The following is a 24746-nucleotide window of genomic DNA, read 5'->3' on the forward strand; positions in this document are numbered from 1 at the left end:
TCGCAGCCTGTGTTAGTTTGGGAGGACGTGGGGGCACGCCAGAAACTGGGGCCGGGCACCCTGCAGTCACTAGGTGGGTTGACCAAGGCAGGACCATGGAGCAGGCAGGAATGGGGGTTATGGGTGGGGCTTGAGAGGGTCAGATGCCCCACAGCTTGAGGCTCCTGAGAGGCCCATCCCCACTGGACCCAGCCCCAGCCCTCACTGCCCATCAGCCCAGGTCGCAGGACGCCACCGAGGCGTTTGGCTGGTGCTGGGCCTGGCAGCTGCTCGCTCCCCGCGGCCCCTTTATTTGCAAAGTTGTACAAAGAAACACTTCAGGGCCATGTTCCCAGGACAGGACAGGAACCCTTAACAGGCAGCAAGGAACTGAACTCACCTTGCTGAGGATACCCGGGCGGGGCGGGGGGGACAGAAATGCTGGGGGATGGAGACACTGGACAGGTCGGGGACTCCTCGCGGTTCCTGGGGCCTCTGCACCACTTCCTGGAGCTAATCTAGTGGAGGTTTGGGGGCTTGTCCTCAGACACACAAGCCCCCATCTGCTGGCTGGGCAGCTCGCCTGAGCCTGTGTGTGTCGTGGAACCCCACGTGGGTAGGGGGGCCCACAGCCACGGGCTTGCCTAGGCGTGGTGCCCCGTGGGGAGTCGGCAGTGACAAACGGGGGGCTGCTGCCCACGCACTTTATTAGATGCACCGGGAGCCTGCCCTGCCCCACAGGAATGTGATGCGGGCTCCGCCCATCCAAGCACCGGGGCGCAGGAGGCCCTCCCCACCCAGCCCTGTGTCGGGTCCGGGAAAGCTGCTCTGGAGAATGTGTGGGTGGACACAGAAGGCGCCAGCTGCCCGTCTGGCACGAGGTCATCTCCCCGGGGGGTGGCATCCTCTGGCAGCGAAGCAGGTGGCAGGCAGGGCAGCCTACGCGCAGTAGGTGTCGGCCTTCACCACCTGGCAGTACATGGTCATAGCGAAAGTCAGGCCCAAGATCTGCGGGGACACGGGGCTGGGCTGAGTGGAGCCAGAGTCATGTCCTGCGTGCGGCCGCCCGGCCCCTCTGAGGATGGCCTCCACCCTTGGCAATTCAGGTCCATCACAACCACCCCCTCAGCCCTGCAGGCATAGTGGGCACCGCGGGCCTCCTGGGACTCAGCCCAGGCCCGCCTCTCCCTGGCATGGCCAGCCTGGGCTCTGCAGGCGGTCTCAGGGCCAGCGCCCACCTACCGGGCCCCAGCACCCTGCCCCTTGCCCATTCATCCAACTGTGATCGTCACTTCCGCATGTTCATCTGCTCTGGCTTCGACCCAGGAATGGTGGCTGCCCTGATGACCGAGGTTACTGACACGGCTTAGCCCCCAGGATGCAGACACTCAGGATTCCATGGGGCTAGGGGTAGGGCCGCAGGGCCCCAGCTGGACCTGCCGTCAGGGCCTGCGCGGCCCACCCTCCCTCTACTCTGGGCAGCCCTGTAAGCACCACCCGCTGGGCAGGGGCTGCAGGAACAGGGCTGGGAGTGCCCAGGGTCCTCACACAAGCGTCCAGGCTGCACCTCCTCCACTTCACTCATGGAGGCTCCCTGTCCACCCGCACGGACCCACCTCCTCCTGGGGACGGGGCTCCACGGGGGCAGGGCATCTGCGGCTTTGTTCCCTGGGGCGCCCTCCGTACCTGCACCAGCGCCGTGCACAGCCCGAAGACGCCCACGGCCAGCAGGTTCTCCTGGAGCCACATCTTCACCGTCTCGTAGCACGGCTGGAGAAAGGGGGGGTGTCACCGGGCGCACTGCTGCGAGGCTGGCCCTCTACCCCCAGGTCCTGGGGCCAAACCAGCAGAAAGACGGGACGGGCGCCGGCTCACCGCCTTCCACCAGGTGCCAGGGGCATGCAGCCCGCAGTTCTCACTGAACTCCAGGCAGCAGGAGTCGGGCACGCGCGTGGCATTGTACACCTCGAACCAGTCCGTGTAGTTGGAGACGCCACAGCAGCGGAACTGCGGGAGGCACCGGGTGGGATCTCGCTGAGGGCCCACGCCACACATCCCGCCCACAGGTCCAGCCACGCCCCACGCGCCACGCCTCCTGCCCCACAGCCGGCCCCCTTACGTCGGTCTGGATGATGCTCCAGGCGTTGGTGAGCCCCACGTTGCCTGGGGTGCCGTACAGGTGCAGGCCTTTCTTCAGATCGCGCTGCGCGTACCTGTCAATCTGCAGGGGCAGTGTGGTCAGCGGGGCCTCCCTGTGCAGACCCGCAACGCCTGTCCTCAGCCCCTCCCTGGAGTCACCTCCCCGCAGAAGTCCCTGCAGCGCACAGGCCTTTGTTCTGCCGTGTCCGGCCCCTGGGTGCTGAGCACTGGATTAGAGTCGGACACAGCAGCCCGAGCTCAGCTGGACGTACAGACAGACTGGTACACGGACTCCGAGCTGGGTGTGCCCGCCGGTCAGCACACACAACCCTGCCATCGGCTTAGGGGCCTTGAGGCTCCAACACCCCCGAGCAAGGAGCCAACCAGGCTCCGTCCCTAAGACCCTCCAGGAAAGGAGGGTGTCTGTGGTGCCAGGAAAAAGGAAGTGGTCCCCAAAGAGCGCGGGGCCAGGCCCAGGCGGCGGGAGCCAGCTGAGCGCCCACGCACAGGAGGGCAGATGAGCAGGAAGTCACAGTCCCGGGCCACCACCCCGGGAACAAACACGTGTGAGTGAGCCCGGACTGACATCAACAGACGACTAAGGGAACAAGTGGGAGATCAACTACCCACAGTGAGCTGGGCGTCAGACGAGGGGCCGCTGAGGCCAGCCACTGGCCGGCACACTAGCCTGCGGCCCCTCGCCGACGGAGCTCCCAGGAGCTGGTGGCCGAGGGGCTGACCTTGTCAGTGTAGGCGAAGAAGAGGACGGTGACGGTGACCTCCAGCAGGAACACCAGCAGCAGCAACACGAAGAACTGCAGGGGGTGGGGGGACACAGGCTCAGCACCCCGGCCCTCCGGCCCAGCCACCCAGGCCCTGGAGCCGGCACTGTCCTGGGCGGCCATGCCCTCCGAGTTATCTGCGGCCATGGTCATGGTCATCCCGCCTCTAAGTCCACCTCCAAGGCCACGGCCAGCCCGGGAGCATCTCAACAAAGCGCCCCAGGACGGGGGAGGGGAGGGGGGCAGGAGCTGGGAGGGGTCCCGAGGGGGCGGTCTCGGGAAACAGGCCTGTCACGCGTGTGTGACGGTGGGCACGTGTCCTGACTCAGGAGGCCCCTGTCTCAGAGCAGCCCGCAGCCCTGGAGGTGGAGCCGTGAGTGGGAGCCTGTGCCCCCGCCCCATGCCCGCACAGGCCCCGCCCCACACCCACACAGGCCCCGCTCCAGGCAATACCCCACCCCCACCCCCGCACAGGCCCCGCCCCGCACTCACGGTGAGCAGGAGGCACTTGTTCTCCTTGATGGCCCCAATGCAGCCCACGAAGCCGATGGCCATGATGAAGGTGCCGGTGACGATGAGCAGGTTGGCGGCCGACAGGGACGGGAAGGAGGAGGACAGGGTGGCGAAGTTCCCCTGCGTGGCGGCCAGCCAGATGCCCACCCCCAGGATGCCGCATCCTCCCAGCTGGGGCAGAGGAGAGAGATGGTGAGGCAGCAGCCAGGGGCGTCCCGGCAAGCCCGCGTGCACCTTGAGGGCACCCTCCCGGTCTTGTCCGGACAGCAGGGCCCCACACCGAGGGCTTGGTCACACTGTGGTTGGTGGGAGGCGCTGGTCTGCAGACACTCGCTTTCATGAACGGGGCGCCTGTTGAGGCAGCCTGGGCAGGGGGCCCCAGAGCACCCCCAACTCACCCTCCAAGAAGCATCCCCCCCGCCGCCCCCAGAACACAGCCTGCACCTCACCCATCCACACCGGGTCCAGCCCAGGGAGCCCCACCTTAGAGGCCCCAGCAGAACCCTACAAGCTCGCTCTTCCTAAAACCCGGCTTCCTCCTGGTGGGTGGCCCAAAGACCAAACACCAGACCCCAGGTGGGCCGCCCAAAGCACCCACAGGTCCCCCAAGGGTGCAGGCAGGCTTGAAGCAGAGCCTGCTCCCCGCCTCGCTGCCTCCCCTCAACCACGACAGCTCTTACCGGATTTCATAATTGCTCATTATGACAAAAATCAATTAAAATCAGAGGAAGAAGGAGGAGAGGTGAGGCTGTGATGAACCGGAGAGGGCTCTCGGCCTCGCCTGGTGGCGGGGCGCCCAGGGCTGGCCGAGGGGGCTAGGGCTCCGGCTCCCTCCCTCAGACAGTGAGGCCTTGGGCTCTGGGTCGGCTCAGGATGAAACGGAGGATGTGTTCCGGGGTGCAGGCAGCCCCACAAATGCTGGCCTGCACTTGGGGACTGACGGCTGATGGCTCTGGGGAAAGCCAGGCAGCCCTGGGGGCCCTGCCCCATTCTAGGACTGGACAGTCGTGGGACCCTGCACCCCCACCAGGGCCCAGGAGCGTCCTGCCAGTCTGGCCTCGGCCCTCCTGGGCTCGGCCGCAGGGCAGCCCCGGGCACAACTACACCTCAGAGTGCTCACCCTGCCCACCCGGGACAGCTGGGCCACCGACTCCAGGGACAGTGTTACTTGCCCAGGCCACCAAGAGCCCGCATCACCCACAAAAGCTTCCCAAGCTCTACAGCCAGACTCGTACCCATTTCCCAGGCAAGTGAACCGAGGCTGGGAGATGAGCACCCACCCACTCCCTAGGCCTGGGCCTCAACCGAGACAAGGACCCCACAGCCCAGGCAGGCCCTGTGGGCTCAGCCCTGCCCCCAGTCAGCCTGGCTGCAGGGCTGGGCGTGGGGGTGGCAGCTGCCGCTGGTCACCATAGGTGTCTCCATCACACTTGGGAGCACATGGTGCATTAAGCCTGCCGGCTGGCAGGAGACCACAATCACCGGGGGGCCGGGGTGAGCTCAGCCCAGGCCTCCTATGGCAGTGACAGCGAACCTGACACGCGTGTCAGAGGTGACACGAGAACTCATTTTTTTGGTCGATTTTTCTTTGTTAAATGGCATTTAAATATATAAAATAAATATCAAAAATATAAATCTTGGTTTTACTATGGTTGCAAATATCAAATGTGACACGGCACCAGAGTTAAGTTAGGGCTTTTCAAAATGCTGACACGCCGAGCTCAAAAGGTTCGCCATCACCGTCCTATGGCATGTGGGGTCCCTCTGGGCAGTGCCCGGCTGCGGTGGGGGCTGCAGAGGTGACAGGAGAACCAACCAGGGGCAGGAAGTGCCAGGGCCCCATGCTTCTAGGTTCCGGGTTGGGGGACCCTGGTGCAGAGGCTGAGCAGGCCTTGGGGGTTCCCAGAAGGGCCACCCTGTGTGACAGCGCCTCCGCTGTGGCTGGGATCAGAGCCTGCGAGGCGTCAGCACGGCGTCCCGCTCAGCGTGTCCCGCTCAGGGGAAACGGGGCTGTGACCCGGCTACAGGGGCCGGGGGGATGGGGGGGCCCTCTCACTGGACACACCACCTGGTGTCTGCCCCCCACACACACTCAGCAGCTGGTTCCTCATACTCCGCACACACACACCCTCCCCTGGACCATCCTCACCTCAGAGCCAGGCGTGGGCACAGCCCAGGGGGCAGGGTGTGCTGACTGTAGGGAGGTGTGTGTGCCCCCACATGTAGGTGGGCTAGAGGCAGGCCCCCCCAGCCACGGGGGGGGGGGGGGGGGCGCGCAGGGGGAGGGGGGCTGTCCATGGTGTTGACTGCAGGCAAGGCCTCGGAGAGGGAGCAAGACTGGGCACCAGTGCCCCTGGGCACCCTGAGCCTGTCTTCAGGAGACGCCACTCGAGGCCTCATGGGGCACAAGGGAGGCAGGGGTGCGCACTGACTCATTTCCTTCTCCCACCTGCCTGCCTGGCCGTGCCCCAGCTTGTCCCCATGCCCGTCGGGACACCAAGCACCCGTCCCCATGGCCTCTGGGTCTCGTGGGATCTCCAAGGACCCCGGTGGGGGAGGGGAGGCTGTGGCTGGGCCGCCCCCTGGGGCACTATGTGCAGGAATAAGGCCACGCAGACCCACACTGGGGCAAGGAGGGACCTGGGCAGGGGGGGGCCGCCACTCTGGGGAGGAAATTGTCAGCCAGGCCACTGGACGGAGGACAGTGACCCGCTGGACTCGCTGGCCCCTGGCCCCTCACCAGTTCACAGCTCTGGCATCAGAGGGTCACAATTCGGGACTGGGCCTCAGGCGGAGCCACGGTGGGTGAGGCGACCTCTTGGGGCAGGTCCCTGACAGAGGGGAGGTGCTGAGCTGCTATTTAAAAGCCAAACTGCTGCTCTCTGCCTTCAAGGGTGGTGGCTGGCTCCTGTCGGCAGGAAGAACGGGACCACACTGCTTGGTGGGGAAGCTGCCGGGGACAAGGAGAGGGACAGCAGGAAGGGGCCGTCCAGGGGCCGGGGGCCCAAGGGGGGGGCCACTGCCAGCCCTGGTGGGCGTTTCCTTAAGTAACACCCCACACAACGTCCTGGCCTCCAGCCTGAGACGGAGGAGAGACCCAGACACAAGCCATCCACACCTGGGACACAGACACACGGCCCACGTGGTCACAGACGCCTCTCGCCAATACTGTGTCACCTGCGACGATGCACACACCCTCACACTCAGACATGCCGCCCTGTGCCCCGGGGCCCCCACAGGCGCCCAGGCCCCTCCACATTCAAGCACATTTTCACAGAACAGCCACCCAAAACGCTCCCAGACACGCGCACTAACACTGCATGCCTGTGCTTAATAAAATTACCTGTAATTTTAAAATGTTTCTGCGTTTGCAGCTTTTAAAACATTTTGGCAGGAAAATTACAGCCTCCAAGTGCAGGAGAAAAATGGGCCCCATTACATCCAGACACAGAACATCACCGGCAGGAGGATAAACCGGGCTGGCTCCCCGAGGAGAGCGCCCCCGGCCCTCCCAGGGCAGGCTGGCCAGACGGCGAAGCTGGGGACCCAGGACGCCACCCCAAGCTTACCAGTGTCCACCCTGCACCTCCCCAGCTGCTCGCTGACTGCCTGGGGCACGGCCGGACCCACTCCCCAGCCAGACAGAAACCCAGCTGGGCCAGAAGCAGACCTTGACCCACCACAGCCTGGGAGGGGAGGGTCCACCGTCAGGGTCCCCACCCAGCCTTGCCCCCCTGAGCCGTCCCTGCCTCTCACGCCCCGAGCACACGCCCTGCCCTCACCTGTCCCTGGCTACCACCCTCCTTCCTGCTGTGGCTTTCTTGGTCTGCATCTTTTCCAGGTGGCCTCGGGCACGGTTGGTAATGCCATCACCTCCAGGCCCATGGCAGAGTGGGTGACAGCAGGCCCTCTGCTGACGGCCCTATGGCCACACGGCTCAGGGTGGCAGATGGCCGGGCAGCAGGCCATGTCCTTGGAATGGGGTGGAGGGCTGGGTGCCCACAGGGGCCAAGCCTGTGCCCAGAAGCCCCTCACCTGGCAGCCGGCACAGCCTCGGTATGGGGGCTGGGCACGGTGGAGGGCACCATCTACATGCAGTTCAAGAATGGCAGCCGCTGCCCAGCGGCCGCAAATCGGGTCTGCAGCTGCCCGCGGTGGGTCAGGGGTTCCCCACCTCGGCCGTTACCGGGTGGCGGAGGCTGCCGGCCCTGAGCTGCTGGGGAAGCTCCTGTGGGATTTGCAGGCTACGGCCCCGCCTGGGGACCCCTGCTCTCTGCGCAAGGCCCGCGGGAGAGACCTCTTCTCCATGCAGGCAGGTGTCCTGGCGGCTGAGGAGGGCAGATGAGGGGAGAAGCAGGGACCTGGCCATGCCCCACACCCACTGCCCCCCCCCCCCCCCCGTCAATCCACAACCCACATGCCCACCCTGGCGACACCTATGGCTGCCAGCTCTGGTCCCCATCTCAGCCATCAGTGCTACCCAGGCCGGTGCCCCCTGCAGCTGTCAGCGTCCCCACCTCTTCCCACGCCTGCTCAGAGCTCCAGCTGCACCACCTCTCTGCGGGCTCCGGGCCTGGCTCCCCTCTTCCAGGGGCCCCTGGCAGAGAACAAACTCTTAGGGTGACCCTCCGAAAAGCAGGCATCTTGGGTAAGAGCCGCCTTGGGTCACACCCCACATTTGACCCCAGGCTAGCTGCCCTCCCAGTGACCCCTAATGCCCCCCAAAGTGGGAGGGAGAAAAGCCAGTGCCCAGGGTGGAAGGGAGGTGCAGAAAGGTAGACCTGGGTTTCTAGGCATCTGTCCTCATCTGGACCACATGCAAATGAGCATGCAAATGAGCATGCAAATGCAGCCTTCTTCTGGTCCACAGCCCAGGCGAGCAAGAGCCACACCCCTCACTCCCAGGTGTGGAAGGAGGGTTGCCCAGGAATGAATGAAGGAACCAGAGTGACCTTGACATCCTCTCTCCAGCAGCCTCCCCCTGCCCGGCCTGTGCCGTCCGAGGCCTGGCCAGGCTGGCTCCGACCTGGGCAGGTGTGACACCTGCCTCCCCACAGCCCCCACCTTCCCTGCGGTGTGGGTCTGGGAGGCAGCTCTGTCCCCATCCTGGGGGAAGGGCCGCCTGACTCGACACAGGCACCTCCCGTCTCAGCAAAGTTATGGAAGCCGCCCCAGCCTGTTGGAGGAAAAGGCAGCAGGCGAGGCGCCCCGCAGACACTCACGGTGGCCCGCCGTGCCCACGGCCCGCTCAGTGTCCCCCGGCCAGAGCACCCACAGTGCACACCCCCTCTCCCTTCCCACGGCTCCTCCAGAGACTGGGGTACTTCACCCCTACAGCCCCTCATAAGCCGGGGTCCCTGGGACCTGGTAGGTGGGTCCACTCGATGGGGGGGGGGTGATAAAGAGCTCAGGCTGCGGGGATGGAGGGAAGCAGAGTGGAGCACCAGCCCAGCACACAGACCAGGACGGACCCCTGGCAGGTGCCGCTCAGTGCCCCGGGCAGCCCGACCGGGCACGCACGTGCGGGACACATCCACCTCGGGAGGAGGACACGGCGCTGCTGCCCAGGGTAGAGGCCGCCTGGCCTCCCCTTCCCCCACGCGCACCCGCCCCATTGGCCGGTCCAGCCCTGGCCCCCAGCCAGAGCAGCGACCCGCACGTCCCGCCCCGTTCCGGCCGGAGCCGCGGCTCTCGGTTCTCCCTGGGTCCCTCCAAGAGCGAAGGCGACCCCGGCCCCCGGTCCCCGGCCCCCCCGGTCGCGGCCACTCACCCAGAAGAGCAGGTTGAAGGCGAACATGAGGTACTTGACGCCCTGGAGGCAGCCGCGCGCCATGCCGCAGCGCTGGAGCTCTAGGAGGAAGATGAAGGACAGGTCCAGGTAGAAGACCACGTACTTGGTGCCCTTGGGCGCCGTGCAGCGCGCCTGGGCCGCCGAGGGGCCGGGGCTGCCGTGCAGCCCGAAGGGGCCGCCGCCGTCCCCGCCGTCCGCGCGCCCGTAGAGGCTGCTGTAGCGCCGGAAGGGGCCGCCGCGCGCGAAGCCCGGCTCCTTGCCCTCCGGCGACGGGCTGCGCCGGTACGTGGACTCGTCGGTGCTGGAGCGGCGCATCGCGCCGGGGCCGCCGGCAGGCTCAGCGCCCCGCGCCCCCCGCCGCCGCCCCGCGCCGCATCCCGCCGGCCGCCCGCCCGCTCCTGCCCGCGCGCCCCCGGCCCCGCTCCCCTGCACCCCTCCCGGCCCCCCGCGGTAGCAGCCGCGAGAGCGCCCCGCGCAGACCCGGCGGGTCCGGACACCTGCCCGGCCCGCCAGCCGCAGCCCCGCGCCCCAGCCCCGAAGCCCCGCCCCGCGCCCCCCCGCCGCCAATCTGCGCCCCGCGCCCCAGCCCCGAAGCCCCGCCCCGCGCCCCCCGCCGCCAATCTGCGCCCCGCGCCCCAGCCCCGCAGCCCCGCCCCGCACCCCCCGCCAATCTGCGCCCCGCGCCCCAGCCCCGGCGCCCCAGCCCCGGCGCCCCGCGCCCCAGCCCCGGCGCCCCAGCCCCGAAGCCCCGCCCCGCCCCCCCCCGCCAATCTCCGCCCCGCGCCGACCCTCCCCTCCCGGCGCTGCCGCCGGGCAAATCCGACCGCTCGGCCCCGCGCCGGCCAATCCCGGCCTCGGGCGACGCCCCCGCCCCGCCCCGCGCCCCTCACGCTCCCGGCCTGGCTCCCCAGGGAGGAGGTGCTGGCGGAGGGCTGGACAGAGCGGGGGGCTCGTCCCCGCAGCGCTCAGCCCCAGGAAGGGCGCCCGGCCTTTCGCGGAGCAGCTCTATGCAAACCCAAGTGGCCCCCTGCTGTCCGGTGGGCCTGGGGCGGCTCCCGACCAGAGCGAGGTAACACGTAGCGCCTGGGAGTGTAGCCCAACACGTCTTGGGGTTCCCACTCTCGAGCAGCCTCCTTTACCCACCCCCCGTCAACGCCCCCACCCCCCCCCCCCCCGGGCTGGGCGAGGGCCGCGCTGGGACCCCAAAGCTCCTGCAGCTCACAGCTTGAGTGGGGAGGGCTGGGGAGGCAGGGGCTGGCCTGGGGGACCCAACCTGGGGGCCCCAACGCGGGGGACAGTGCTTGGGGAGGCTGGGGGGAGGCAGAGCTTTGATTTAAAAGCCAACCCCTGAGGAGTCAGGTGAGAGAGGGCAGGCGGGGAGGGTGTCCTGGGTGCGGGGAGGGCAGGGGCTCTGCAAGGCAGGTCTGGGAAGTTTCAGACTGAAAGAGAGGGCCTGGGCCCTGGCTGTGTGCTCAATGGTTAGAGCGTCAGCCCATGGTCACCGTTCAATTCCCAGTCGGGGCATGTACCTCGGTTGCAGGTTCAATCCCCCGCCGGGTTGGGGCACATGTGGGAGGCAACCGATGTGTCCCACATCGATGTTTCTCTCTCTCTCCACCGCCCCCCCTTTCTCTAAAAATCAGTGGAAAACTATCCTCCAGTGAGGATTAACAAATAAAGTGAAAAATAAATACAAAGCGCCCGGCCCACCTGGCTGTGGTTGAGCATCGACCTGTGAACCAGAAGATACCGATTCCATTCCCGGCCAAGGGCACAGGCCCAGGCTGTGGACTCCATCCCCAGTGTGGGGGCAGGAGACAGCCGGTCCATGATTCTCTCTCATCACTGATGTTTCCATCTCTCTCTCCCCCTCCTTTCCTCTCTGAGATCAATAAAAAGAAAGAGAGAGAGAGGGGCCTGAGCGCCGGGGCTCCGGGTGATGACTGGGGACCCAAAGGCAGGCCCATGGATGTGGGGCAGCCCCGTCCAGGCCCAGAGACCAGAGACCAGCCCCGCACCAGCACCCTGCTCCTCCCCAGCCAGGGTGGCTGGCAGCCCCTCCCAGGCCACACGGAGCCCTCACTGGTTTGAAGCTCCACTACCTCCTCTGTGAAACTCGTGGTAATTTTTGAACCAAGGGCCCCAACTCTCCTTTGCGCCAGCCCAGGCTGGAAGTCCGAGCCCGGGACTGTCCCCGCACACTCGGACTGGACCCGAGCCAGGGTCCCAGGCACCCAGTGACCCGCACCCCCAGAACATGCACCTACGCCCCTTGTACTGAAGATGCTGGGCCAGAGGTGGGTGGGGACGGGGGCCCGGCTCCCAAGGCAGGGCTCCCACGGGCTCCCCTCCACGGCTTCATCACGCTGGGGCTCCGGCGGGGAGAGGGCGGTGGGGGGTCGGCTTGGGTCTCCACATTGGGCCCAGCACCCCGATGCCCTCAGTTCCATCTCCCTCAGCCAGTGCTGTCCCAGCGTCCCCCAAAAGTCCCGCCACCCCCACTCCCACCTACCAAACCCTGTGCCCATCACCCCAGGTGAGCAGGTGAGTCTGAGATGAACTGTAAGACCCAGCCCAGCACCCGGGTCCGTTGGGGTGTGAACACAGGTGGGGGGCTTCCCGGGTGATCCTGTCCCCAAAGCCCAGCCCCTCCCCCACTGCAGCCCCTTCCTGCCGCTGGGGGGGCTCCAGCAGAGCATACTGGGGAGGCAGCCTGGCTGGCACGGCCCCAGGCCCAGGCCCAGGCGAAGCCAGGCGGCAGCCAGACCTGTCCCCACTGCCGGCAGGCGGCGACGTACCTGGGCTTGCCACGGGAAGTCAGGCGGGCGGTGTGCGGCCCCTGGGGCCGGGCGGGGCGGCGCGGTCAGCAGGCCCAAGGCAGGCGGGCGGGAGCTCTGCGGGAAGACGGGCAGGATGAGGCCACACCCCGTGCGAGTCACTGGGTGTCAGGGCCCACTCCCCCGCTGGGTTGGGGCACATGTGGGAGGCAACCAGTCGATGTGTCCCACATCCATGTTTCTCTCTCTCTACACCCCCCCCCCGCCCCCGCTTTCACTCTCGCTAAAAATCAGTGGAAAACCATCCTCCAGTGAGGATTAACAAATAAAGTGAAAATAAATACAAAGCACCCGGCCCACCTGGCTATGGTTGAGCATCGACCTGTGAACCAGAAGATACCGATTCCATTCCCGGCCAAGGGCACAGGCCCAGGTTTCTGGCTCCATCCCCAGAGACCAGGCAGCCCCCAGGAATGTGGGGCAGCCCTCCCCTGGGGATTAGGTCCCTCTGGGGGGGGGCAGCAAGGAGCAGCTGGGGGACGGGGCATGGGGGCAACACTGACCAGCGGCCCCAAACAGGGGAGCTGCATCCCCAACCTCTGGTCACTGGGCCTCTGAACGCCCAGGCAGGGAGGCAGGTTTGCACACGAAGCGACAGGCAGTGCGCGTGCAGGGACACACTGGCAGAGCACACGTGTGCTCAGATGCCTGGACTCACACAGACTTGGCTGCTAGCCAGCCATGCGTCACCGCCGAGGTCCTAGAGCCCTGAGACCAGGCTGTGTCCCCCTCCCCCCAGAGCCATGGCGATGACTGCCCAGGCCCTGCCTCTGCCCTCAGCACTTCCAGGGGCCTGTCCTCCCCACCAGCCAGGAGTGCAGGGAGAGGGCATCCCAGCCACGCCTCCACCCTCCCCTCGGACCAGGGGCCGGTCAGCCGGGGGCTGGGGCAGGCGGCTTCCCAGCAGCCCGAGGGCACAGGGATGGGAAGGCTGAAAAGCCCCCTGGCAGGTGCCCACTGGTCCGGTCACATCTGGGTGGACAGACCTCTGCAAGGGTCAGCCCCGACTCCTTCCTGTGAGCAACCTGAGGCCCACCCCCAACCGCAGGGGGAGGAGCAGCACCCACCAGAGGGGAGAGGACCCTGGACACCCATCCGTGCCGCCCTGCCCCTCAACGCTGTGCCTGGGGCTGACCTGCCTGCGGAGGGGTTGCAGGCCCAGGAAAGCATCAAGGCAACGGGCCCCACCCTCCCCACTGTCTTTGACCAAAGCCCACAGCAACATCCAGAAGCTGACACCACGTGCCACACCTCCCACCAGCACAGGCCCCAGCTGTGCCTGCGTGTCCCCCGCCCCAGACCTGGGCAGGCCCTAAAGGGCGGCCCCTCCGGCACCCTCATGGCCCCACCACCCTCCTAGGCCCACATCTCGGGACGGAGGCCAACACCAGGATGGAGAACCCCCAGCCCCAACCCTGGGCAGCCCCTGAACCCCCTGTGAGTGACCCCCACCCTCCCAGCCCAGACACAACCCTGCCATCAGGCGTGGGTGCCGCTCCCTCCCTCCCCCAGGCCCCGCCTCCTCCTCCAGGAAGCCGCCCTGACCCACTCCCAACTCCGGGCCTCCTTGGAGTGCAGGGCCCACAGGTCTGTGTCCCCAGAGCAGCACACACAGCAGGCAACAGGCACAGGCTGAGTGAGGCCCTGCCAGCTTGGGCTGGGCCCCACCGTGGGGGGTAGGTAGGGCCCAGGCAGCGTGAGCTACTCAGAGGCCATGGGCACCTACCTGGCTAGACCAAGGCTCACTCACAAAGGGCCTGTCCAGGAAACAGCGCGCCCACCTCGGACATGGAGGCCTGGGGCGGAGGGACAGTCAGGCGATTGACTGCGCGGCCCCCTGAGCCCAGCAGTGGCGGGGTGGCCGGGCACAGCCCAGCCAGGGCAGCTCAGCTCGGGGCGGAGGGCAGCGGCAGCTCTGAGGCGGCTTTGAGGAGCTGGGAGGCCCGGCCAACACAAACAGGCCTGCGGTGTCCCCTTCCTGCTGCTGCTGCAGCCCGAGGGCCCAGCGCCCACCCAGCCCCCACTGGGGGAGGGGCCCGCAGACACCAGGCTGGCACCCCCTGTGCACACAGGCCCCAGGCCCCCGGGCTCAGGGGCTGGGAGACACCTGCTCCAAGGGGGGGTCCCGCTGGAAGGGGCCACCAAGGGCCTCTGTTCTCCTCCAGGGCCCACCAGGCCAAGCCGAGCTCAGGGCCTGCCCACGGCTCCCCTCCCCCTCAGGTATTCCTCAGCTGGAGGCCACCTGGCCCACGAGGTGGAGGGGGACCCAATGAGGACCCTGGAGGGCGGGGTGCCCGCCCATCGACCAAGGCCCTGGGAGCACCCGGCGTCAGGTGCCCAGTGTATGCCCACCCCACCCCAGTGAAGGCCTGTGCCACCGGGACCCACATCAGGCCCAGGCAGCCGGGCTGGGCTGGCAGTGCCGTTCTCAAATGCCATGAGCCCGGGGTGCCCAGTAGGTCATTAGGTTAGGGCCACGCCCGGCCCAAGCACACCTGCAGCACCGCCTGCCCCTCAGGACACCCAGCACCAGGGCCCGGGGTTAATGCGGGGCGTAGGGGGCGACCGGCTGACTCACACCTGCAGCACCGCCTGCCACTCAGGACACCCCAGCCCCAGGGCCCGGGGCTCATGCGGGGGCCGCAGGGGGGCGACCGGCTGACTCTGGGGAGGAGTCCAAGCCGGAATGTTCATGGCCCCGCCCGCGCATCCGGGGTGAGCACACACGACCCACAGCTCGGAGCCACTGGCCCAGCCTGGGCCACGTCTGCACAGCTGGGCTCAGGACCCTCCAGCCCCACAGCTGCTGGTTCCCCAAGGGGAAACTGAGGCTGTGGCCCAGGGCCAGTGGGTGGGGCCTGTTACCAGGACAACGCTCAAGGCCAAGTCTCAGCAGCTACAACTTCAATCTTGGATTTCCCCTTCTCCCCTGCCTGCCCTCAAGTGACCCTCTGCCAGGAAGCAGAGCGAGCTCATGAGTTCCAAACCACATGTGAGCACAGCCCCCCCTCACGCCCCCCACTCCTGGGACAGGACACCCGTTCTTGGAACCTGCACCTCACCCTCTGGCCCTCCCCAGAAGCCCGGGCCATGCCTGCGCTGACACTCCACGGAGGGGTCAGCAAGGGCCGCAGTACCCGGCAGGCGTACTCCGGCAGGCGGGCAGAGTCCCCCCGATGCCCACCAGTGCCCGGGCCCCCATGGCTCTCTCCTCAGCTTGCTCCCCCAGTACACGCTCACCCGCAAACACACACACACAGCCACTCAGGGCCCGGGGGGGCGGGGCGGGCAGAGCTGACCTCTGAGGCTCCCCGGGCTCCTGTGGTCCAGCCTGGGCAGAGTTGAGCTGGGGGGACTCAGAACCCCAAGTGCCCCAAGGGGCCTCTGCGCACCCGTGCTGGGGCCCTGCGCACGGGCTGGGACGGGCAGCCACTCTGCTCCCCATGGCCTCTGCTGGGAAATCGGGGCGCTGCAGGGCGGAAGCTTGGGAAGAGGATGCTGCCACCGCCCCCAAATCTACATCCGGCGCTCAGAATCCCAGGAATGTCCACTTGGCTCCCATGCGGATCAGGGCGGGAACTCCTCCCCTCACTCCCCGTAAACAAAGGCTCCCTCCGGGGAGCACTGGTGGGCAGGCCTGGCCCCTCCTCCAGGAGGCCTTCTGCCCCCACCCCGGCCCGAAGGTCCACCCGCGGACACCCCCTGCCCCCTGGGCTCGCTCTCACCTCCACCACCTCCGCAGCCTCTGTGGCCGAGCCTGGGTCTGACCCCCAGGCCACGGTGACTCAAGGCCCCGAGCCTGCCCATCTGGCCAGGGACAGGATGTGCGTCCAGTCAGCGGGAGGGGGGTTGAGGGGTGTCAGGGAAGGGAAGTTGCTTTGGCTCGTGGCTCTGCACGTGGCAGGGTGGGGGATGGCAAATGCCATTGGGGACGCGGTCCAGGGTCCAGGGCAAAGGTGGAGGCGCACACTCCAGGCGGCCAGCAGCTCTGGCCAGCTCTACCCAGGACCCAGAGGACCCTCCATCTCCCTGCCCCCCAACAGGTCTGAGAGGACAATTAGCTGATGCCTGGGACCCAACAGAGATGCAGATGTCTGTGCCAGGCCAGCGAGCCTGCCTGGAGCCTACACACACCCTAAGTCACACTTGGCGACACAACCAGCCCCGCAGCCCAATGCTCACCTCCTGCACAAAGCCTACCCCCGGCCCCGGCCCCGGATCTCGGGGCTCACCCCACCCCATTTCCAGACACACAGCCTCTCCTTCCTGCAAACCCTCCGTGGCTCCTGCCCCATCACCTCCGGCTCCACCACCTACCCTGGCCCTGGCCCTGGCCCAAGCCTGTCTCCTGGAGCTGCCCTGCACGTAACCTCCAGGCCTCTGCCCAGGGGCGCCCTGTGCCAGCCTCTGTCCGCGTTCACACACTGCGGCTCGCCCCTGGCGAAACCCGGGTTCTTCAAGGTTCAACTCAAAGGGCGCCTCTTCCGCGACGCCCCCCCCCCCCCGACCATCCTCTCCGCCCCGCTCCCGTCCTCACACGCGAGGTCCGACGCCCTCAGACCGCGGGACCCAGCACAGCCTGTCCCGGGGCGGGTGCAGACCCATCCCGGCCCCTCTCCCGCAGCCCCTTCCCGGGAAGAAGGGAGGAGGGGCGCGGGCCAAGCGATGGACCGGCGCAGGCGGGGAGGAGCCGCGACCGAGCGCGCACGGACCGATCGCCCCCCCGCGCCCCCCTCCCCCGTCGGCTCCTGGTAACTACCTGGCCGGGGCCGGTATCGTGCGGACGAGCGGCCCGGGCGGCACCCCGAGAAGACCCCAGAACTCAGCCACAGAGACCCCCAGGCATCGGGCAGGGGCTCCGGGCAGGGGACCCCTTTCGGGGCCGGGCCAGGAGGGGCGGCGGGAAGACCCGCCCGTGGCCGCGCCCAGACCCTCCGCCCCCGCCGCGGGGTCTCCCCGCCACTTGTTGCTGCGGCTCGGCTCGGGGCTAAGCGCTCGGGCTCGGAGGCCACGCCGGTTCTCTCGGGCCCGGGCCTGGGTCTGGTCCCGGCTGCGGCGCCGCGGGCGGCGGGACTCCGGCCGCATCCCCACGGGCGGACGCTGTACCTGCGCGCGCCGTCCGCCCGCCGCGCCGCTCTCAGTCGTGCGAACACGAGAAACGCGAACCGCGCCGCCGAGCCCTTGCGGCCGCGCTCGGACGCCGTAGGCCGGGACGTACCAAAGCTACAGGCGGGGGGCGCCCTCCGCTCCTGCCGTGGCCGCGGGCCCTGGGACCACCGCGCGCGCGTAAAAGAAACTCGTCGCACCCTTAGTGAAATGGTCTCTGGCCAGACGTGGGAAGTGACGGCCCACGGCGCCGGGGGCCCGCAGGGCAGGAGGGAGCGGGGCCTGTCACCCCCGCGCGTGGATGCGCCCGGGGGGGCGGGGACTGAGACCCTAAAGCCGCCGGCAGCCGGAGCGCCGCCGCTACACCGCTGTCGCCATGATCATCCCCGTGCGCTGCTTCACGTGCGGCAAGATCGTCGGCAACAAGTGGGAGGCCTACCTGGGGCTGCTGCAGGCCGAGTACACCGAGGGGTGAGACGCCGGGCTGGGCGGGCGAGGGCCTCCTGGGCGGTGGGGAAGTGTCTCCTGCGGGCCGGGGCCGGGGGCCGACGTGGGGCCGGAGTAGGAGTTGGGGCCGGGCCGGGGGGCCTGGGGCGGACGTGGCGCCGGGAGCAGGGATTGGGGCCGGGCCGGGGGGCCTGGGGCGGACGTGGCGCCGGGAGCAGGGATTGGGGCCGGGCCGGGGGGCCTGGGGCGGACGTGGCGCCGGGAGCAGGGATTGGGGCTGGGGCTGGGGCCGAGGAGGTGGGGCAGTGGCCCAGGGCTGCCGGGCAGGCGGCGCACACCGACCCCAGGTGACCTGCGTGGGCTGTCAGCCCCAGAGCCCAGCCCCGCTCTCGGGAGAGCGTCATCCCCCCTCCCCTGCAGTTTGGGGGACGGAGGGAGTCGGGCATCAAGCCATTGGCGGTGGGGGCTTCTAGGTGCCCTCTGACCAGTCAGGGCGCGCCTCGTCCCTGTCCACCTGCTCCCTGACCTCTCCGCTGTGGGCCCCCAGGCCCCGCAAGCCCCCTTGTCTTCTGGGAGTAGGACAGCTTCCTGAGACGGAGCTGCCGTCGCGAGGCCCCGCAGCACAGTTACCCGTGCCCGCCCGCCCGGCCCTGTTCCCCATTCGCCTCGCCTTTGGCCCCTGTGCGGACGGCCAGGTCCTGGTCACATCTGGGGGCCTGGGGTGTGCCAGCCCGCGCAGGCTCTCAGTGCGGTGTGAGGAGAACAGGGGAGCCATGGATGGGCAGGTGTTTGCACTAGACCCCGAGGAGGCTGCTGGGGTGCCCAGGACCCCTCCCTGCCAGCCGAGCACCAGCAAGGACCTCCAGCCTGGGCTCCCCTTTCCCATCCCCGCGCATTGGGGCCAACCGTGTGAGAGTTTTCTGGAGGCCTCCAGGGTGAATGGTCTGGGTCCCAGGGACACTGGGGGCTCTTATTGGCTTGGGACATGGCCGAGGTGGCTCTCTAGAGACCTTCCTCTCCTGCCCGCAGGGACGCCCTGGACGCGCTGGGCCTGAAGCGCTACTGCTGCCGCCGCATGCTGCTGGCCCACGTGGACCTCATCGAGAAGCTGCTCAACTACGCGCCCCTGGAGAAGTGACCGCGCCGCCCGCGGCGGGGACCCCGGCATGTCTGGCCTGAGACCCTTTCGCTGAGGCGTGGACAGCCGGAAGCAGTGATGCCCGCAGCCGTGTGGATGTTTGTCTCCTGCTCTGGAAGGAACCACCCAATAAAGGTCTTTGCAGAACCACGTGGAGGTCCTCACTGTGTCTGGCTTTGTGGGACCCACCGCCACCCACGTACCTGTGTTCTGCCTCGTGCCGAGGCCTCGTGGGGGTGAATGTGGGCCCTCACTGCCTGGGAGGGGGGAGAGCCATCCCCATGGCAGCCACTCAGCCTGGGGTGTCTCCCTCAGGAAGGGGGTGCTCAGCCCCACAAAGGCACGGGCAGCAAGAGCGCGGGCACTGGCACCCCACCCCCATGTTCTGGGTGCTCGTCAGGTTGAGAGCAGAGCTCCCTACATCCTCTCTCCCAGGATTTAAAGGATCAGGAATAGAGTGCCTGCTGCGGTCACATCTTGAGGTCCTGCTGCCAAAAGCTTCCAGGCTGCACCCAAGCTCAGTAGCCCCCCCTCCCCGCCCCCTGCCCAAGTTTCTGCAGAGGGGAGGGCAGCACCTGGCTGCCTCAACCAGGCCTGAGACTCCCCCCCACCCCAGCAGGTCACAGGTGGCCCTGATGAGGCTCTGCTGGCTGCCCGGGCTGCCCGAGCCCTGGGCATTAGCCTGGAATCCTGTGGGCCAGCCAGAAGAGCTGTGCCCCGGGGAGGGTCAGGTGGGCCCTGATGCCCTCTGGCCAGCAGAACGCAGAAGCCAACTTCAGAGCCAGGGAGGCAGCCTTCTCCAGCCCCGTTGCCCAGGCATCTGAGAAGGTCTGCCCAGGGGTGGACAGCCCAAGTCTTGGGGACGGCCACTGGGCAGAGAGGTACACATCCTGCCAGACCCCAGGCCTCACAGCTCTCCAGCCCGGGTCACAGCTGCACCACCATCTTCCCAGATGTGTGAGGTTCTACTGGTCCTGTGCTCAGCTGTCCCTGCCATTGGTCCCCTCGAGTCCTATCAGACTCGGCTCGCACCGGCTGCCCCGGGCCCCGGATCTGCCCTCCTGTGGCCGTGGGTGGTGGCTCCGTCCTCCCTGCTGGACGTGAGGGCTCAGGTCCAGAACCATCAGTACCGTAAGCACCTGTGTATCCACACGTTTATTGAGCACCTGCTGTGTGCAGGGCAGGTCTAGTCATACAGCAGTGAGTACATACCCCCAGCCCCTGCCCCGGGGGAGGGAGACAACAGTGAACATTGCGGCCTTTCTGGTGATGGGGAAAGCAGCAGGAAGACAGCGGGGGGCTCAGCAGAGGGGTGGCTGGGGACCAGGGGTCAGCAGAAGCACAGGACCTGGGGGTGGCACTGCGACCTGGTGGCAAGCACACGGAGCTCCTCACCTGCCGCCGATCCACACCCCCCTGCACCTACCCCCAGCGTCACCCCTCCCAGGCCTGCCCCCACCACTATGTGGGGTGTGTCCAAGGGTCTGGGAGCACCATAGGGTGGGCCAACCCAGCCCCTCCAACTAAGCACAGGCACCAGGGAGTCCCCTGAGGGGCCATAACCTCCCCTCCAAGGGAAGTGGCCTGTGCGGGGGAGACTTTATGACAGAACCCAGGCCCCCACATAAGCAGAAATGCTGGGTCCCTCCAACTGCAGGAGGGGTCCCTGCCTCAGGATTGGCATGCAGCAAAAGGCACTTGAAGCTCGCTCTGGGGATGGGGGTCCCCAGAGGTCACGGTGGTGGCACGTTGGTGGGGGCAAGGGCATGAGAACACAACCTCCCTGGCAAAGGGGCAGAGGGGAGGGAGAGGCACCCAGGAACCCCAGCTCCCTGGCCGTCAGTAGTATTCTAGAAGTATCCGCTCAGTAGTCACTCCAGGGGAGCTGTGCGCACGTGCCCAGCGGGCGGCCGTGGGCGGGGTTAGTAGTGCTCCAGCTTCAGGCTCTTGTACAGGCAGCAGGTGAAGATCATGCCGAACACCTGTGGTGTGGAGCCGGCATGAGTGGAGCCGGCATGAGTGGGCCCCGGCCACCCGCCACCCAGTGTCCCCGCACCCGCGAGGGCCCTCCCTGCCCAGGCCCGCACCTGCACACAGGCGATGCCAAGGCCCACGGCCCCGATGATCCTCAGATGCTCCTGGATGAAGGTCTCCAGCTTGGTGATGCAGCCGCCCTGAGGGGGCAGGAGGGGGGAGGCACTGAAGATGGGCAGGTTCCCCACACCCAGCATCCCTCACGCGGAGCCCAGGCCCCGCCCACCTACCTCCACCCTGTAGATGTTGGAGGCGTGGACCCGCTGACCACAGTGGGCCACCACGGTCTTGCAGCAGCTGTCGGGGACCAGGCGGCCACCGGCCTCCCCAGAGCGGATCCACTCGCTGTCCTGCCAGTCCTGGGAGTTGTTGCTGCCACAGCAGTGGAACTGCAGGGAGAAGGCGGCAGGGCTGAGTGCCCGCCCCACCCACCCCGCGGGCTCCCTCGAGGTTCCAGAGAGGCCCCCCGACCCACCCACCAACCTCCTGCTGCAGCTTGTCCACGGCACTGGTCACGCCCTCGTGGCCTGGCTGGTGGTACCGCTTGGTCATGGTGTCCTTCAGGTTCTCCTTGAGCTCCGCGTTCAGCTAGGGGCAAGGTGGTGACAATTTCAGCCACTGACTAAGACCCTCCGATGGGGGCAGATGCGGAAAGGTGTGTGGAGGACGGGGGGGGCGGGGGGGGGCCAGGCTCAGGTGCTGGCTGAGGAGGGGGTCAGGTGGGCTGGGAGAATCCCCCAGGGGACCCTGGGGAGGGGCGGGGGCAGGGCCGGAGCTCCAGATCCTAGGAGCACCTGCTTTCCCCCACGAGCCCCTGCAGTGTACCCCACCCCCTGCGACCCAGCCCTCACCTCCAGGGCCTGACGCACAAGGGTCAGCTCTGGAGCTCGGGGTCTGTGTGCGCGTGTGCGTGTGCGTGTCCCTGTGTGTGTGCATCCCCGTGTGGCCTGTCCGGGCCCCTCACCTGCTGGTAGTAGACGTAGGCCAGGATGCCGGCAACAATCTCCAGCAGGAAGATGATGAGGAGCAGGATGAAGTACTGGGCAGGGAAGGGCGCAGTGAGCAGGGGCACAGACACCCCCATCCACGAGGCGCCGCCCTCAGCTCCCAGTGGTCACAGAGTGAGGGCTCCCCTCAGAGCAGGTGTCGTCCGCCACCAGGGGCTCACAGGAGGGCTGGGCAGGTGGGAGGGACACCCCCGGCGAACACAGCAGAGGCGATCCTGCAGTGTCACACTCGACCCCCCTCAGTGCCTTCTTCCCCAGACAGCCAGGGGGGAGGCCCCCACCCGGGGACCCCGCCCCCAGTGCCAGAGGCGCCCTGCTGACCGGGCGCAGCAGATTCCGCCGCTCCTTGAAGGTGGCACAGCAGCCCAGGAGACCGGTCACCATGACAACAACACCAGCCACCACCAGGATGTAGGCTGTGGCCAGGTAGGTGTTCGAGGCCAGCAGGCTGATGTAGTCACTCTTCAGGGCCAGCGTCCAGATGCCCACGGCCATGACGGCCAGACCAGCCAGCTGTGGGCACACCGGTCGGTCCCCACGTGAGCCCACGACCAGGACTCCTTTCGAGGGCCAGCCCAAACCAGCCCCTCCAACTAAGCACGGGCAGAGGGAGGCCCCGAGGTGCCATAACCTCCCCGAAGGTTCGGGGAGGCAGTGCCGGGCCTCACCCAGAAGCAGCAGTTGAAGGTGAACAGCAGGTACTTGAGGCAGACGGTGCCGCACGTGGCCTTCTTCTCGCTGAACTCGCCCATCCTGGCGCTGGGAGGCAGGGGGGGTCAGAGAGCCCTCACCACCAGGCCTGACTGGGAGGACAGCCAGACACCAGAGGGGACAAAGGGAGGGATGCCGATGCCCAAGCAACCACTGACCCTGGGAACCAGGACACTTCGCAGGAGGGCGGGTCAGGGGACCCCATTACAACCAGGGCAGATGCCTGCTGCCCCAGCCCTAGAGGGCGGGAGGGCCTGGCTTCCCTGACCAGACCCCCGGGCACAGAGGACCCCCAACCACCAGTGGCTGACTCACCCCCACTGGCAGCCAGGGTAGGAAGCCCCGGGCGGGCGGGCACCTTGTGGTGAGCTCATGCAGGCCCCGCCCCCCCCACCCCAGCATTCCCCAGGCCCCATGTCACAGGCTGGCTGGGACCTACCTACAGCTGCCAGAGGGGAGGCCACTCAGAGACAGACTGGCCTACCCTTACTAGCCATGTGGCCTCGGGAAAGCCTCTCAGGCTTCTGTTAAAGGCCAGACCTCCCTTCCTTCCTCCAGAAAGAGTGGGCACTGTGGCCCTGGCCGGTTGCTCAGTGGTTAGACCGTCCGCCCAGGTACCAAAGGGTCTCGGGTTTGATGCCCAGTCAAGGGCACGTACCTCTGTCGTGGGTTCCCCAGCTCAGTAGGGGCATGTGCCGGAGGCAACCAATCGATGTGTTGGTCTCACATCGATGCTTCTCTCTCTCTCCCCCTCCTCCCTCCCTTCCAGTCTCTCTAGAAATCATTGGGAAAAATGTCTTCGGGTGAGGATTTTAAAAAAGAAAAAAAGAGTGGGCACTGTGGAGGGTCCAGGCAGGCAGAGCAGGCAGACCCCCCACCCCAGACCTCAGGTTTCCTCATTACTGGAAAGGGGACAGACAGGCACACTAACCCCAGTGAGAAGAGCAGCCACAGGCTGCCCTCAGAGGCACCCCGGCCAGGAACAGCAGCCTGCTCTGCAGGGCGGTGACTACACTGGGGGCGCAGGGAGGCTGTGGGACAGACGGCGGTGCCTGGGGCCACTTTTCCAGACACAGTAACTCCCACAGCCAGACTCACCGCCCCACCCAGCACTCACCTGGCTGGCAGGAATGGCTCCGGTAAGACAGGTGGACAGTTCCCCAGGAGGTCCCACTAGAAGGGCAGCGACAGATCAGAGGGCTGACCCAGGTCCGGGCGGCTGGCTGCCCCAGGCGCCGGCTTCCAGAGGAGGCACAAGTCACTCCCGGCAGCAGCCAGGGGAGCGGCCAGTATTTTGGTCTGAGCCAGGGAGGGGCAGGGCAGAGGACATTTCTGGACAGTGCGATCCTGCTAGGAGCCTCACGCCTCCTCCCAGCACCCCACCCCGGGCCTTGGCGCCAACCTGCCCCTGCCCCCTCCCCCACCAGCGCAGTGCCGCAGCCTGGGAAGCACAGCCGGCGTGGACAGAGTGGGCGCCCCACGCTTGGAGACGTGCCCCCAGGGCTGCTCGGAGGTCCCAGGCCTTGGGGGACGCTGACTGCGGACACAGATCCAGCCCCCGCGGCCGCACACGGCCACCCGTGGGGAGGGGCCCCTCTTTCCGGGAGAGTCTAGCGGATGTGAACCCCCAGGGAAAGGGCGGCCAGAAATAGTTCCTGCGGCCGGGAACAGAGCCGCCCCACCCCAGTCCCTGCAACTCAGCGGGGCCCTCGGAGGCCCGCGCAACCAGGAGGGGGACCCGGGAGGAATCCTGGCCCTGGGAGGAATCCCGCGTCACCGCGATGAGGTCACCGCCGCCGCCGCCCGCCCACCCACTTGCACCGGGTGGTGGGCGGGCCTGCGGGCGGAGGAAAGGGGACCGGCGACCGGGAACAATGAGTGGGATGCTCAGGTGGGGCCCTTGGCCCAAAGGGACCGCCAGGCGGGTCTGAAGACCCGGGAGGCGTCCTGCCCTCGCCCTGCGCCCCCCCCCCGCCCGCCCGCACAGCCTCCTGGTGCCCGGCTCCCTCCGGAAAGGGCCTCCCGAGGCGGCGGCCGGGCCTCCGAGCCCGCGCCACGCAGGACTTGGGACTCTCGGCCCCTCCCGGCCGGCCCGGCCAGGTGGCGCACTCACCGGACGTGTCCGAGCCGAGTCGGGCGGGGATAGAGGCTAAGAGCGCTGAGAATGCACGGCCCGCCGGCGGCCTGCGAGGGCGGTGCACCGGTCGCCTACGGCCCCGCCCCGGCCCACAGGTCCCACCCATTCCGACAAGCCCCGCCCAC

At 67.6% G+C, this 24746-nt stretch overlaps 3 protein-coding genes across 7 annotated transcripts; 1 reads left to right on the top strand and 2 right to left on the bottom strand.

Annotated features, from left to right (window-relative positions):
* Positions 1-248: 248 nt before the first annotated feature.
* Positions 249-17244, bottom strand: TSPAN4 (tetraspanin 4). Of its 5 annotated transcripts, none has more exons than XM_036295842.1 (9): positions 17148-17244; positions 12003-12098; positions 9184-9263; positions 3393-3584; positions 2859-2933; positions 2099-2200; positions 1855-1986; positions 1666-1749; positions 249-987 (listed from the first exon to the last, which is right to left on the bottom strand). In XM_036295842.1, the coding sequence occupies exons 3-9, from the start codon at positions 9244-9246 to the stop codon at positions 919-921; spliced, it is 717 nt and encodes a 238-aa protein (XP_036151735.1). In that variant the 5' UTR covers positions 9247-9263; positions 12003-12098; positions 17148-17244; the 3' UTR covers positions 249-918. The 5 variants fall into 5 exon arrangements, with proteins under 5 accessions (XP_036151735.1, XP_036151734.1, XP_036151733.1 ...); XM_036295841.1 differs by lacking the exon at positions 17148-17244 and adding an exon at positions 16801-16937; XM_036295840.1 differs by lacking the exon at positions 17148-17244 and adding an exon at positions 15767-15889.
* A 216-nt stretch (positions 17245-17460) lies between these two features.
* Positions 17461-18884, top strand: POLR2L (RNA polymerase II, I and III subunit L). Its single transcript, XM_036295847.1, has 2 exons — positions 17461-17618; positions 18624-18884. Exons 1-2 carry the CDS (start codon positions 17524-17526, stop codon positions 18730-18732), a joined length of 204 nt encoding a protein of 67 aa, XP_036151740.1. The 5' UTR covers positions 17461-17523; the 3' UTR covers positions 18733-18884.
* A 985-nt stretch (positions 18885-19869) lies between these two features.
* Positions 19870-24727, bottom strand: CD151 (CD151 molecule (Raph blood group)). The gene is made up of 9 exons (XM_036295740.1): positions 24598-24727; positions 23602-23657; positions 22442-22532; positions 22095-22286; positions 21731-21805; positions 21250-21354; positions 20997-21155; positions 20820-20906; positions 19870-20714 (listed from the first exon to the last, which is right to left on the bottom strand). The coding sequence occupies exons 3-9, from the start codon at positions 22523-22525 to the stop codon at positions 20655-20657; spliced, it is 762 nt and encodes a 253-aa protein (XP_036151633.1). The 5' UTR covers positions 22526-22532; positions 23602-23657; positions 24598-24727; the 3' UTR covers positions 19870-20654.
* Positions 24728-24746: the final 19 nt, after the last annotated feature.

Source organism: Myotis myotis, unplaced genomic scaffold (assembly GCF_014108235.1).
Source record: "Myotis myotis isolate mMyoMyo1 unplaced genomic scaffold, mMyoMyo1.p scaffold_m19_p_27, whole genome shotgun sequence".
In the NCBI taxonomy this organism is placed as follows: Eukaryota; Metazoa; Chordata; class Mammalia; order Chiroptera; family Vespertilionidae; genus Myotis; species Myotis myotis.